The 14019-nt window shown below is 42.2% G+C and overlaps 1 protein-coding gene across 7 annotated transcripts in view; it reads right to left on the bottom strand.

Annotated features, from left to right (window-relative positions):
- Positions 1 to 533: 533 nt before the first annotated feature.
- cacna1ha (calcium channel, voltage-dependent, T type, alpha 1H subunit a) overlaps positions 534 to 14019 on the bottom strand; it is a 538349-nt gene continuing 524863 nt past the window's right edge. For 4 of the 7 annotated variants that reach the window (XM_068056489.1, XM_068056490.1, XM_068056488.1 and 1 more), the window contains 3 exons: positions 6454 to 6625; positions 5193 to 5365; positions 534 to 2765 (listed from right to left, as the gene is read on the bottom strand). In XM_068056489.1, the coding sequence (XP_067912590.1) occupies positions 1545 to 2765; positions 5193 to 5365; positions 6454 to 6625 (1566 nt within the window). In that variant the 3' untranslated portion in view covers positions 534 to 1544. Of the gene's footprint in view, positions 2766 to 5192; positions 5366 to 6453; positions 6626 to 14019 lie in introns of those variants that run through there. The other 3 variants (XM_068056494.1, XM_068056491.1, XM_068056495.1) reach the window with 3 other exon arrangements.

Genomic DNA, 14019 nt, shown 5'->3' with positions numbered 1-14019 from the left:
ATATGCAGAACACAGCCATGCTGTCCAACTTTAAAGTCAGCACTGATTACATATTTTCACTTTCATAAAGCATTTGATAAACCATCAAAAATTAGGGCCAGCAGTCTTTAATTGAGTTGGCTCCGAACCATCATTCCCAGTGCTATTTTGGATAAGCTTCCTAAAATATAACCTCAATGTTAGGAGTACTGTTCCAAACATTTTCTAAAAGCTTCAAATGCATACTAAACCTCCAGTAGTGTATCTTTTGCAGTTTTCAATGGTTTTGTTCAGGTAAGGGGGCAATCATTTGAAAACCTCTTAAGCAAAGACTCGATCTTACCCCAACTTCCAAAACACCACCTAAATGTTGATGTTGTTTCTCCAGACTTAATGCTCTTCTGAATTGGGAAAGAAGTTCTGTTTAGATAGTGTATAATAGGAAAAAAGTTACAGTATCTGTGAATATAGTTTTCCTTCTCTGTTCCTCATCTATTTTTGTGTTATCCAAACATGAAGAGTATTACCCACAATGTACAGTGAAAATGCAGGATTTCTTTTATTAAGACAGAAACAATTTGAACATTTTTATGTGAAACAAATTAGCCAAAAGCTAAAAAAAAGATAAGCACAGAAACAGGCATTTAAGAATGAAGTTACAGCTATCCCTTGCATGATGGATGCTATATAGTAAACATAAACAGGTTTGCTTTCAAAGGCGATGTTTAACACTATTGACCAGGAAATGCATGTAACTTTACAAATACCATCAATAACTTACCAAACTGTAAATAAAATGCAATTGAATAAATAATTTGCTGTTTGATTTTAACTTCATACAGTTTTTGTTTGACATTTTCCTAATATTAGTATGCCTTATTATTCTCTATGGTTTCTTTAATTTATTGCAATTTAACCTGGTTGAAAACACGACTCTTTCTTAAAAAAAACTGAACATTGAATTAGTTTATTATTGCACTGACTACAATCCAGTAGTAATTTGGTTCTCAGTAAATGAGTTTTACATTAAAAAAAAGTAAACATTCAGAATATGCAGCTAGTATGAGCAAGCGGAAAAGGAAAACAAAAAAAAATCTAAATTATATACGTTCCACTTAAACACCAGAAAACACCACTCAACTTGGAATTCAATTTTAAGTGTGCAAAACATTACAGTTCTATATAAAAATATGTGCATTATGAAGACATAATTAAATTATTTGTCACTAATACATAATTATTTGTATATACATTGCAAACATTACAGCACTGTACAGTTCTCATCTTCTCTGCACATCTGTATACTGTGGCTTTGCACAATAAAGTGCCAGTACACATAAATCTGACTCAAATCAATGTGATTGAGCTATGGGAAGCTAATCAAGTTCCATTCAAAAAATGTTTGCATATCCCATTTTTTTTTTGCATCCCTTTACAAACTCCTTGAAGCAATGACAAGGGATCAAACAACAGGTATCATTAGACAGAGTAATAGTCTCTGCTTTACAGTGGTTGATTGGCATGAATTAAGTCTTTCTTTGTCCTAGCAAATTTATCCATTTCAGCTATACCACAAGATCATCTGTGTCTTCTCGTGTACTAGCCATACGAATAAGCCCCCGCTTCCTAAGCGGGGTACTGGTGGCGTTGTGTATCTCTTTACTGTTTTCAGGCCTATGAATGTCAGGGTTTTCACTTGGCTTTTTTGAATGGTCTATTTTCTTCCGTTCGGAGGCCAGTAATTCTACCCTGGAATCTGCAGAGACACTAGAAGAAGGAGTTGAATGATTGCTGTCAGAGAACAGGTCAGATAAACTGCTTAATGAACTCACTTCTGAGTGGTCGAATGACAAGTCTGGAATGGTAAGATGCTTGCTTTGACAGGCCGGAGGAAATCGTTGGTCTGTTTTTGAGGTCTGATCCCCAGGCTGCAAGTCTACAAGTTCTAAAGAATTTCTGTGAGTCATAGACTCAAAGGACAGCGTGCGTTTGCGTAAATGCATCCTGGCTTCCGACGCTGCAGTGCGAGAAGCTGGCCCACTTTCGTTCTCTATGGGAGGCTCTATTGAGATACAAGGCGGGCTCATTTTTTTCTTTCTTCGAGCTGTAAGAATATATTCAGAATCTGACTGAACATGGACAGAAGGCTCTCGCTTTTCTTCGTCAGAAAACATACCTTCAAACTGTAAGCTTGCGTCTTCATTGTCAATCGATGGGCATATTTCAATTGAATGTCTCCTTGGGTCATCTGCCCAAGAAGGCTTTGTCAATAATCCCTGTGCATCAACACTATAGAACTTCTTTAAGTCTTTCTCTCTGCCAACTCCAGCCAAACCTGTTGTGCTGTTAGAGTTCTTTAAAGCCACAACAGACGGACTGGGAGACAGGAAAGGTGATAACGACAGGCTTCTCGCTTCGGACTGTCTCCTCCAGTTTCTCATCGAGTTGTTGATGTGCCGCACTTCTTCGTCAGCTGGGTCCACAGAGTTGCAGGAGGAGCTCGCTGGGCTGTTGCTGCCACTGCTGTGACTAGGCGAGCGGCTTGGGATGCTGTGCTGGCTGTAGACATGCTTGTGCGTGTAGACACTTGATTGCTTGTTGCGTTGAGTCAACAGTGGCGAAGGCTGAGGGGTGACCTTTGGAGACAATGGTGTGGGGTGTATTAACGGTGGAACCAAGATGTGATGAGGGGAAGCATTTGGTTGCAGACTGTCATAGGACTCTACCACCAGGCTGTTCTTAGACTCAATATTCAGAACATCTACAGAGTCATTTCTGACAGACTCCTGGAACATAAGCAATCACAAAACATCAGAGCAAATTCACACTGAAAAAATGTTTTATACCAAATACATTGTGAAACTTTTCTGCTGCTGCACAGCATTAATCTGAACAAATTAGTCTCTCTTGCCTTGTACGCTTGACTTTACAGACTGTCCAATCCCACTGCCCCTCTCACCAAGTTTTCACTTCCTACCCGAAAGGCAGTAACTCCTGCCATGGTATAGAAAGAAGAAAAATACATTTCATACAGTGGCTGTCGTGTCTTTAGGATGTCCCAAAGGGCTTTACGGCCAATTAATTTTTTTTTGTATTCATTCACAGGATGTGGTATCACTGATAAAGCTGGCATTTATTGACCATCCCTAGTTGCCCAAATGCAGTCTCATACAACTGAGTAGCTTCACAGGGCAGTTAAGAGTCAACCAATGTTGGTGAGACTGGGGTCAAATACAGGCTAGACTGGATAAAAGCAGCAAGTTCCCTTCCCTAAAGGACATTAGTGAACCAGTTGGGTTTTTAAGATAATCAACAGTATCATGGTTACTTGTAGGGACACAATTACTACACCACTGTACCCATACTTTTTGAAGTGTAGCTATTCTTATGTAATCTAACAAAGCAATGAGATAACACCCAATTAATCTGCAATTTTTGGCGTCGATAGAGGAATAAATGTTGGCCAGAACACCAGAGCTCTCCTAATCTTCTTCAAATACTGGCATATTACCTTTCATAGCTACCTGAACAGCTGTACAGGGCTTTGGTTTAACATCTCATCCAGACATCAGTGCAGCACTCCCTCAGCATTGTACTGAAGTGTCAGCCTAAATAATCTGCTCAAGTCCCTCCTCTTGGGTTTGAACTCAATGGGCCTGATTTTGCAGTTAGCAGTGAACAAATGGCAGCAGCCGTTCATTACACTTATACTCGTCCAGACATTCTGAGAGGTTTTGTACTGCAACTTGCTATGATTAGAAAGGCATTTTGGCATGGCACCTTCTCTAGGACCTGTGTGAACAAGGCAAGCAATTCTTAACCAATCAAACTGAAGAATCCTTAGAGAGATGCATAGAGTCTGAACCAGGAAGTGTCAGGTAGAATAGTTCATTCAATGCAGAAAGTGGAATAAAGAGAGGGAAAGAAATAGGGGATTAAGAGAGGGAGATAAAAAAGACAAATAAGTTTTAATCAAAGTTTTATTTAGTTTTTTTTAAAAACATCTCCAACAATAATTAAAATCTGAAGGAATATGACTCCACACTTATAAAAGTTGACTTCCAGTGCCAGAGAGGTTGTTTGGCAGTAATTAAGACTTTTAAAAAATTCTTTAATGGTTCATTGGCATTGCTGGCAAGGTCAGCCTTTGTTGCCCATCCCTAATTTGCCCTTCAAATGAGATCTCAGAGAGCAGTTAAGAGTCACCCACATTGCTGTAAGTCTGGAGTCACATGTAGGCCAGACCAGGTAAGGACGGCAGATTTCCTCTCTGAAGGACATTAGTGAATCAGATGGGTTTACACAACAATCGATGATAGTTTCATGGCACCTTTACTGAGACTAGCTTTCAATTCCAGAATTTTATTAATTAATTGAATTTAAATTTCACCACACTGTTAAAAATGTATTTACACTGGAATGGACAAGTATCTATCACGCAAGTATAGCAACTTCACACTATTCCAAGTGTTTCAATGCCGAGCCTCATGGTAACATACCGGTGTAGTGAAGCTTCTAGAACAGCAGGGCAACTCGGATAGCAATTTATTGATTTCCATGTGTAACTGCACAAGTGCAGTTGGCCGAAGTTGCTGCCTGATGTACAGTTTGATAACAGTGAGCATTGATAGCCTCACTATTATTTTTACCACAAAATCTGGGCCACCATCTTCTAACTCAGAGGCAGTAGTGCTTCCACTGAGCCAAGTTGGATCCATCATGCCAGCAACCCTGCGCTAATCCAAGTCACCTGTTCTCATCACATAAGCAAACTTCCAGCTTCCTAGGTGTGGGAATTCTGGCCAATTCCTTCCCTACACCACCTCCCTATGAGGGACACTGAACTCATTTATAACAGTTCAAGTACTGCATATCACCATACAAATCTCGAGGCATAGGCCTAAACATTTGATGACGCAGTATCCATTTTGAAGATGTTAAACGGGCACCAAATGTCCAAAAGGCAGGTGGTGTGTGCAAGTACAGTCTGTGCCTGAAATAGGCATTAGCCCCTTTGTCTCATGCCTCCTTTACTAATTGGAAAAGAAAATCAGGGCACAGTATAAAATGAGCTGCCGATTTGTTATCAGCCAGTTTTGGGTAACTGTCAATGAGCATAAATTAGAAGCAAATGCCATTAATTTCTGTTCCAAGCTGAGCCAACATGCTTTAATGCAAAATGTGAATGCTTTTTAAACAAAATCTATCAATACCTGTCTACGTTGCAGCCTGTGAATACTGGGTGATCCTGGTGGTTTCTGTGGAGGAGGGATTTTGGGGAGGGTGATCTGGCTGGTCGAAGCAAAATTATGAAGAATTACCTCAGCGGGAACTCCAAGATGCGTGGCAACTTCGACAGGCTGGGACTGGACTGAAGTCACAGACCCTAAATAAAAAATCCAGAGCAAAAACAAAACCCTAAATAAAAAAACATAAACCCAAAGAAATTTTTCAAATAAAAGATTCTTTTAATTTTTTTCTTGCAATTCTTCCCCCCCTTTGGAGAAGTTATAACTTATAGTAATTATGATTAGAATTTCCATTTTGTGATAGTATCTATTTTGCTCATTGATGAGAGACTATATTGAGTTACTCAGTTAGCCTATGCTTCCAAAAGTAATAGGTATAGGACAGAGTCAAGACAGACTCCAGAAAGCTGCTGATGTTGGCATCTCAAGGTTTGACTCTGGCTAATTGATGAGGAATACAAACGTTAAACACTTGAGTCCAGAAATTATGAAGCATTCCTGCCTTGAGCCTGGAGGGAGTCAACTGGATATGCTGGGTGCTGGCCCACGGATGAGATTCCTGTCTGACACTGTTGGCGTAGAACCTCTGTCCATCCCCAACAAGCCCACTGATGTATGGCATAGCCGAGCCAGGGGCTGGGATTTCCTAAATCAGGAGTTCCAGGTCCTAGGCCCTCAGCTGAATTCAGGTGTACCACTGGTGCAATATGCCTACTCTCAACAGGCAAGTCTCGTCAACAGCATTAGAAGTAGGACCAACCTGGGGGTCTAAGCTGGCGTAAGTCTGTGCTGAAGTGTGAAGTTTGGGGAGGTGTTGGTGGGGGAAATACTTTTTTTAAGCATTTTAAAGTGGCACCCAGATACAAGGCCACGGGAGTATCCAAGTTTCTCCTCGGGAGAGGGCAGGGGATACTCAGCACCTTCTCTCCCCATCCCCTGTCTGGTTAGCTCACAGTTGTATCCTCAAACCACCAAAGACCTGCTTCTGGAGGGTCTCCCTCCTGCTCCCACAAACTATGGCAGGAGAAGTAGTGGAGTTCTGCAGCAGGTGTGGTCCTGGTCTAACCCTCTCAGTTTTTCAAGGCTGTGCACTTCAGTCTGGCTCATTGGACTGAATTTCCAGTCAATTCAAGAAAAACACTGAATTTTCTGAATCATTTTTGGTTTGCTGATTGAAAACTTTCTCAATTCCCTTTTTTAAAATAAATACTTGTCGGTGACATACCCTGATGGGAATCCACTTCATGCAGAGGAAAATGAACTCGGGCTGATCTAACTGGGCGAAACATGTAGCTGTCGTTAGGTAAGGAATGCATTCGAGACACAGAAACTTTCCGAACAGTGAGCAAATTCTCTGTTCGATTCTCTGCTACCATTGTGCTATATCGAGGATCTTCCTGTTTAAAAACAACCAGAGAGGACTGTCAATTATTCATGTAGTGTAATATTACATTGGCAATATGTAGGATTGGTGCATTCATACCCACACAGAGCAATAAGCCAGCAAAGAACCACTGCCTTCTGGAACAGACCTCCAATAAAATGCTAAGAATTGCATAGGGCACTCAAAGAGCTCAGACATGGAACTGCCTGACTTTCTCAATTGCATAGGAGTCTTTAGCAGCAGTTAATTGATCCTTATGCTGCCGTCACTAACGGTCAACAACCGTGAGCAGAAAGAAAAATCCACCGAGTCCAGGTTCAGTACCATTTAGTAGTCAAATCACTTACACATGGGTTCATTGGTGTGCATACAGACCAGCCAGTTTTTGGATCTTTTTTGTATCATTGATAAAACCACAAGATGCAGAGCCCAGTGTAATGTATGGTGCATATTTTAGCACAAGGTGTGGTTTTTCTCTTGTTATTGATTTTTTTCTACTGGAGAAGTACTTTGCATTGGGCACTGCAGATGGAGATATCAGTATATTCTTGCACTGACCCCCAGTTAGTACTATTCACTTCATTTACATAAACTGGTTGAGAAACATGTTAACTTCAGATAACTGGTTTTAAAGAAAAAGCTAGTACAGTGCATATTCTATTTTTATTTAATGCCCTCTCTCCCACTTATACAATGGAGAAAAATGAACCAAAGGATTATTATAACTTTACTTTCTCTTATTGTACTGATATCTATTAGCTGGCATTGAATATTGTTTCATGTTTAGTATTCAGGATCAGTCTGAAAGGTTATAAATGGGATTTCCAGTGGACTTACTCTCATCACCGATGTTAGTGACACAGTTGCCTGCAGTGTGTGTGTGAGAACAGAATAGCAGGTTCCCGCAAGTAAAGAATGAACCTATCAGAACCTGGTACTATCTTAGGTGCCAGACTTACTGCATTGGACCTATGGAATGAGAAATTCTTCTGAATATGCCGTAAACCCAATCACAGAAGAGAAGCATCCTGACATTTCTGTCTCTAGCTCCAGCAATCATAAATTCCCCTGAGTGGGATTGCCCAATCAAAACGGTAATGTGGACATTGCTGAAGACTGACATCCACTGTGAACCTAGCTAGTATAGCCATAATAGATCATACTTAAGAACCTTTGATGACTGTTGGAAAAGGGAGCATTGATCCCATTATTTTGGTCCAGGTCCTATGTCTGACCACCTTCAGCTGCTTAATCAATGGCCTTTTCTCCAGCATAAGGTCAAAAGTGGGGATGTTCGCTGATGATTGCACAATGTTCAGCATCATTCATGACTGCTCAGATACTGAAGCAGTGAGTGTCCCTATGCAGCCAGACCTGGACAACAGTCAGACTTGGGCTGGTAAGTGACAAATTACATTCGAGCCATGCAAGTGCCAGGCAATGACCATCTCAAACAAGAGAGAATCCAACCATTGCCCCTTGACATTCAATGGCATTACCATCACTGAATCCCCCACTATCAACTTCCTGCGGGGTCACCATTGACCAGAAACTGAACTGAACCAGCATATAAGTACTGTGGCTACCAGAGCAGGTCAGAGGCTGGGAATTCTGCGGCGAGTAACTCATCTCCTGACTCCCCAAAGCCTGTCCACCATCTACAAGGCACAAGTCAGGAGTGTGATGGAGTACTCTCCACTTGTCTGGATGAATGCAGCTCCAACAACACTCAAGAAGCTCGACACCATCCAGGACAAAGCAGCCCACTTGACTGGCACCCCATCCATCATCTTCAACATACACTTTCTCCACCACCACCGCCGGGCATTGGCAGTAGTGTGTACCATCTACAAGATGCACTGCAGCAACTTCTCAAGGCTTCTTCGACAGCACCTTCCAAACCCACGACCTCTACCGCCTAGAAAGACAAGGGCAGCAGATGCATGGGAACACCATCACCTGCAAGTTCCCCTCCAAGCCACACATCATCCTGACTTGGAACTATATCACCATTCTTTCACTGCCGTTGGGTCAAAATCCTGGAACTCCCTTCCTAACAGTACTGTGGGTGTACCTTCCCCATATGGACTGCAGCGGTTTAAGGCGGCAGCTCACCACCACCTTCTCAAGGGCAATCAGGGATGGGCAATAAATTCTGGCCTAGCCAGCGACGCCCACATCCCCTGACAGAATAAAAAAAGGGCTTCCTAAATCTAAGTCCTCAAGCTGAAAGAGCAACATTTCAACCCGCTGTGCCACCAAGTCCCGCACAAAGTTAAATGGGCAGATTTCTTCTTACCGCACCTGGGCATACAGAGTCACAAAGAAAAACTGAGTGAGGAATCTGCATGCCAGTAATGGAGCCCACCTCCATACACTGTGTTAAGTTGATCCAATATAACCAAGTATATTAACAGAGAAATTTGCCTTCACTTTTTTAACGCCAAAAATGTCAAAATACTCCAGTCATTAAAGCCACATAGGAGTTTAAGAGTGACACTGATGATTCTACTCCAAATGTAGAGCTCTGCAATCTTCGTTCACTTCCTAGGCCTGCATTTGTTGTTGCATAATACCAGCACTGCCAAGGTTTGAAAAAAAATCTCACTGCCATATTTACACTTCATTTTGATCCTCTGGAGGTGAAATTGGTCTATGCCAGTAATGAAAAAAGGGTTCACAGCAAAGGGCAGCCTGCTTTACACCATGTCCCACTTTCTATTCCACTGGTTTCCGAAATCCCAGTACTGCAATGGACATCTGGGATTGCAAACACTATTGTCACCTTCACCCTTTCTTGAATCAGGATACCTGGTGTAAGTGTAAAAATGTAAAAATCTATTATTTTTAAATTTGTATGATATTTAAATTTTAATCTTTTACAACATTGAACTCTTATACATACAGTTAACTACTTTTAGAGTGATTAGTATAATTTGATATTGATAGGCATAAAAGTGACACGGAACAGAAAAATATAAGACTGGCCAAGAGAGTGTGGGAAAATGGCGCACTGACACGGAACACAAAAGTCCGAGTGTATCAAGCCTGTGTCCTCAGTACCTTGCTCTATGGCAGCGGGGCCTGGACAACGTATGTCAGCCAAGAGCGACGTTTGGTTTAGAGATACAGCACTGAAACAGGCCCTTCGGCCCACCGAGTCTGTGCCGACCATCAACCACCCATTTATACTAATCCTACACTAATCCCATATTCCTACCACATCCCCACCTGTCCCTAGATATTTCCCTACCACCTACCTATACTAGGGGCAATTTATAATGGCCAATTAACCTATCAACCTGCAAGTCTTTGGCATGTGGGAGGAAACCGGAGCACCCGGAGGAAACCCACGCAGACACAGGAAGAACTTGCAAACTCCGCACAGGCAGTACCCAGAATCGAACCTGGGTCCCTGGAGCTGTGAGGCTGCGGTGCTAACCACTGCGCCACTGTGCCGCCCACAATTCATTCCATCTTCGCTGCCTCCGGAGAATACTTGGCATCAGGTGGCAGGACTGTATCTCCAACACAGAAGTCCTCGAGGCGGCCAACATCCCCAGCTTATACACGCTACTGAGTCAGCGGCGCTTGAGATGGCTTGGCCATGTGAGCCGCATGGAAGATGGCAGGATCCCCAAAGACACATTGTACAGCGAGCTCGCCACTGGTATCAGACCCACTGGCCGTCCATGTCTCCGCTATAAAGACGTCTGCAAACGCGACATGAAGTCCTGTGACATTGATCACAAGTCGTGGGAGTCAGTTGCCAGCGTTCGCCAGAGCTGGCGGGCAGCCATAAAGGCAGGGCTAAAGTGTGGCGAGTCGAAGAGACTTAGCAGTTGGCAGGAAAAAAGACAGAGGCGCAAGGGGAGAGCCAACTGTGCAACAGCCCTGACAAACAAATTTTTCTGCAACACCTGTGGAAGAGCCTGTCACTCTAGAATTGGCCTTTATAGCCACTCCAGGCGCTGCTCCACACACCACTGACCACCCCCAGGCGCTTACCCATTGTCTCTCGAGATAAGGAGGCCAAAGAAGAGGCATAAAAGTACTATACTTAAAATCAGGATCTCTGTAAATTGCATGTAAAAATGAGTGATTTTTAAATCTTTGATCTATATAACGCCAGAAAGGCTTTTAACTAAATTAAAAGCACTGATCATCTGAACTGTGATGCTCTCTCCAAAGTGAGACATGACAGTGTGTTGATGATGTCCTAACCACTGATCACTTGATGATAATAAGTGAGCTAAGACAGAAAAAAGACAGAAGCGCAAGGAGAGCCAACTGCGTAACAGCCCTGACAACCAATTTTATCTGCAGCACCTGTGGAAGAGTCTGTCACTCTAGAATTGGCCTTTATAGCCACTCCAGGCGCTGCTTCACAAACCACTGACCACCTCCAGGCGCTTACCCATTGTCTCTCGAGACAAGGAGGCCAAAGATGGAGATAGATAGATAAGACAGTGAGTCTTGTTGAGGTATTTAGCCAGGGAAAGCCACCTCAGCCTAGCCCAATGCTGTCTGAACCAGATATTCACTTGCTCACCATTTAGAAGGGGTCACTGCACAGTAATCAGTGTAAGGTGCTCTGGCTGATTTTACTTCTCTGTAGCCTGACGGCATGTGGCCAATCACAGTAGCTCCCCCACTGCGTTTATTTGGGGTCGACTATCAGTAATTATGACTGTCTGTCTTTATAATGAACATATGTGACAACATCAAAGTCTGCATGAGGCAATGATCAATCCTTGGTTCACTGAACCATTTAGCACTTCATAATGTGAAATCTGTAATTCAAAATTATTTCTTCAAAACAAGTGAACTATAGCATACATTACATAACAGACTATTGCAAATTCTTGCAAATTACCAAACCACTTGTAGGTAAAAAGGCCCATTGAAACAAGAAATAGCAAGACAGTAATGTTAAACAGATTTCAAAGCCTATTTAAGTATTTACGTAAAGCAATGGTGCATGGTCTGGTGCAGACACAAGCACATTTACCATGTAAGAACTAAGCTTAGAGCAATAGACTGCATGAAATGGAAAATGTCATCCGTCTAAGCTGTAATGTGAATTAGTTTACTCAGAGGTAATATGTTTCATGAACATTGGAACTAAATATTTCCAGGTGGCTCGCTTTCATTTTTGCATTTAAGCTTAATTTTAGTTGGACAGGGCTTTGTTAATCCTCTACTGGTATGCTCGACTGAATGCTGCATTGGTGAAAAAGCATTTCATCTCCAAAAAGAGGAAAAAACTGGGGAGTTTATTGTGGGCTTCGTTTGACATTGCCTTTGCTCCGCCGATGCTTTGGCAAAAATCAATGCTCTAGAGTTTCTTGCCCAGTAAGATGCATGGTGGTGAGGACAATGGAGTTATGGATTTAAAAATTAAATCACTTGTTTTATATATATGTGTATATATATATGGAATAAGCAACAGATACCCCGGACAATTGCTTGTCTTTTTCACTTTGCTATCAGGGACTTGGGATGTCCTGGCACTGGGTGATTTACTTTATATGTCTGATGCCCCTTTATTTTATCCTCATCGCCTACAGGAGGAGAGAGGACAAACTGAAGGGGCAGGAGTAGGGTGGGGAGCAGTGAAAACTGTGACATGAAAGTAAAACAGTTCCATCAATAGACTGATGAAATGAAACGTCCAACTCAGCAAATCATTAAAAAGCTTTCTTTGTATTTCAATTTTATTTTGGGGGAATTAAAAATTATTTTATGGCACTTGCTACTGTAAACTAAAAATAATATTTGAAAAAAAGTTATTACTTTGTTTTGGAGTGCTTGTTCTCTGATGTTCAGTGAAAGGGCAATGAAAGTTCACACTTATGGTGAATGAAGTCCACGGCTATTAATGATGTCACAACATCACATACTCAAGAAACAATCTTTCCACTGAGAGTGGCTAATGGCAAAATATGATGCTGGCATATCCATTCTGTATTGGCTGAGATCATACTGATACAAAACCACTGATATAAAGCAAGAGACATAAATCAACGTGAAGTTTCCAGTCTGAGCACTGATCCAGTATAATCTGAAATGGCCCAGCCAGGCTCAATCAACTGACAGCCAGAGGTGTACTGTAAAAATCACTATTTCCTTGATGGAAGTAATGCTAGATTTGAAACTTGGATGAGCTCCAATGTTCCAATGCAAGAGAGGTAATTCCACTGTTTGAATACAGCCTCGAGTTTATTGGCGCAAAATGTAAAGCTTTGACCAGATTCCTAATTTGAATTTCTGGTTCAGGTTCATACTCATCCTTATAGGGATGTATCATGATTTTTTTTTTTGAGAAAGGCTGGGGCATTCTGTAAAAGATGTATTATTTTGTCTTAATCTATATTTATATTATATTACACAGTTGTTAGCTGCGGCTCAGTGATAGCACCCACGCCTTTGAGTCCGAAGGTGATGGGTTCAAAACCCACTCCAGAAAGCACAAAACCTAGGCTGACATACCAGTGCAGTACTGAGGGAGTGTTGCACTGTCAGAGGGTCCGTGCTTTCGATCAGACATTAAACCAAGCCCTCGTCTACCCTCTCAGGTGGATGTAACAGATCCCAAGGCACTACAGTTGGGGACCTATTCCCAGTGACCTGGCTAATATTCATCTATCAACCAACAGTACTTAAACAGATTATCTGGTCATTATCACATTGCTGTATGCAAAATGGCTGCCACATTTCCTACATTATAATAGTGACTAAATTTCAAAAAGTACTTCATTAGCTGTAAAGAGCTTTGAGACTTCCTAAGATTGTGAAAGGTGCCATATAAATAAAAGTCTTTTTCTCTTGGCACAATAGAAGTATTTGCATACCATGGGCTGAATTTTCCCAGCCCCTCGGAAGTGGCTTTGGAAGTGGGGAAGTTGAGGAAGGTTTGGGGGGGGGGGCAGGGAGGGGATATGGGGTTTAGTGAGAGGAATATTCAATTAACTTGTGTCGGGCTGAATCTGTGATATGTTCGCACCTCCGTGCTTTTTCCTGGAGGTAGGCTCCCAGCAGTGGCAGGCATATAATAAGGCAATTGGCCACTATTGTGGAAATGGATTGAAATTTATCTGGGAATCTGGAAAAGGTGCGGAGACAGCTTCACAGCGGGAGGTCTGAGCCATGTACTGCATGAGGCCTTTTATTACATTGTCAGCATTAAATCGCAGTGCTCAGGTCACCACAAGCAGAACACATGTCATTGCAGACAATTCTTGGAGACAGATGTCTCAACTAATGTAGCTCTTGCTGTAATGGCAGCCACTGCCGTCTGACTGAAGGCATCTCCATGGCATCTCTGTCGGTCCTGCTGCCAGCCCTTCAGAAGCACCCACACTGCAAAGGAGGCCAGTGGCCCTAAGCACTGACATGCTGAACAGA

The sequence above is a fragment of the Heterodontus francisci genome, chromosome 24 (assembly GCF_036365525.1).
Source record: "Heterodontus francisci isolate sHetFra1 chromosome 24, sHetFra1.hap1, whole genome shotgun sequence".
Classification (NCBI taxonomy): domain Eukaryota; kingdom Metazoa; phylum Chordata; class Chondrichthyes; order Heterodontiformes; family Heterodontidae; genus Heterodontus; species Heterodontus francisci.
Note: the sequence above shows the minus strand (reverse complement) of the source record. Positions and strands in the feature narration are given on the sequence as shown.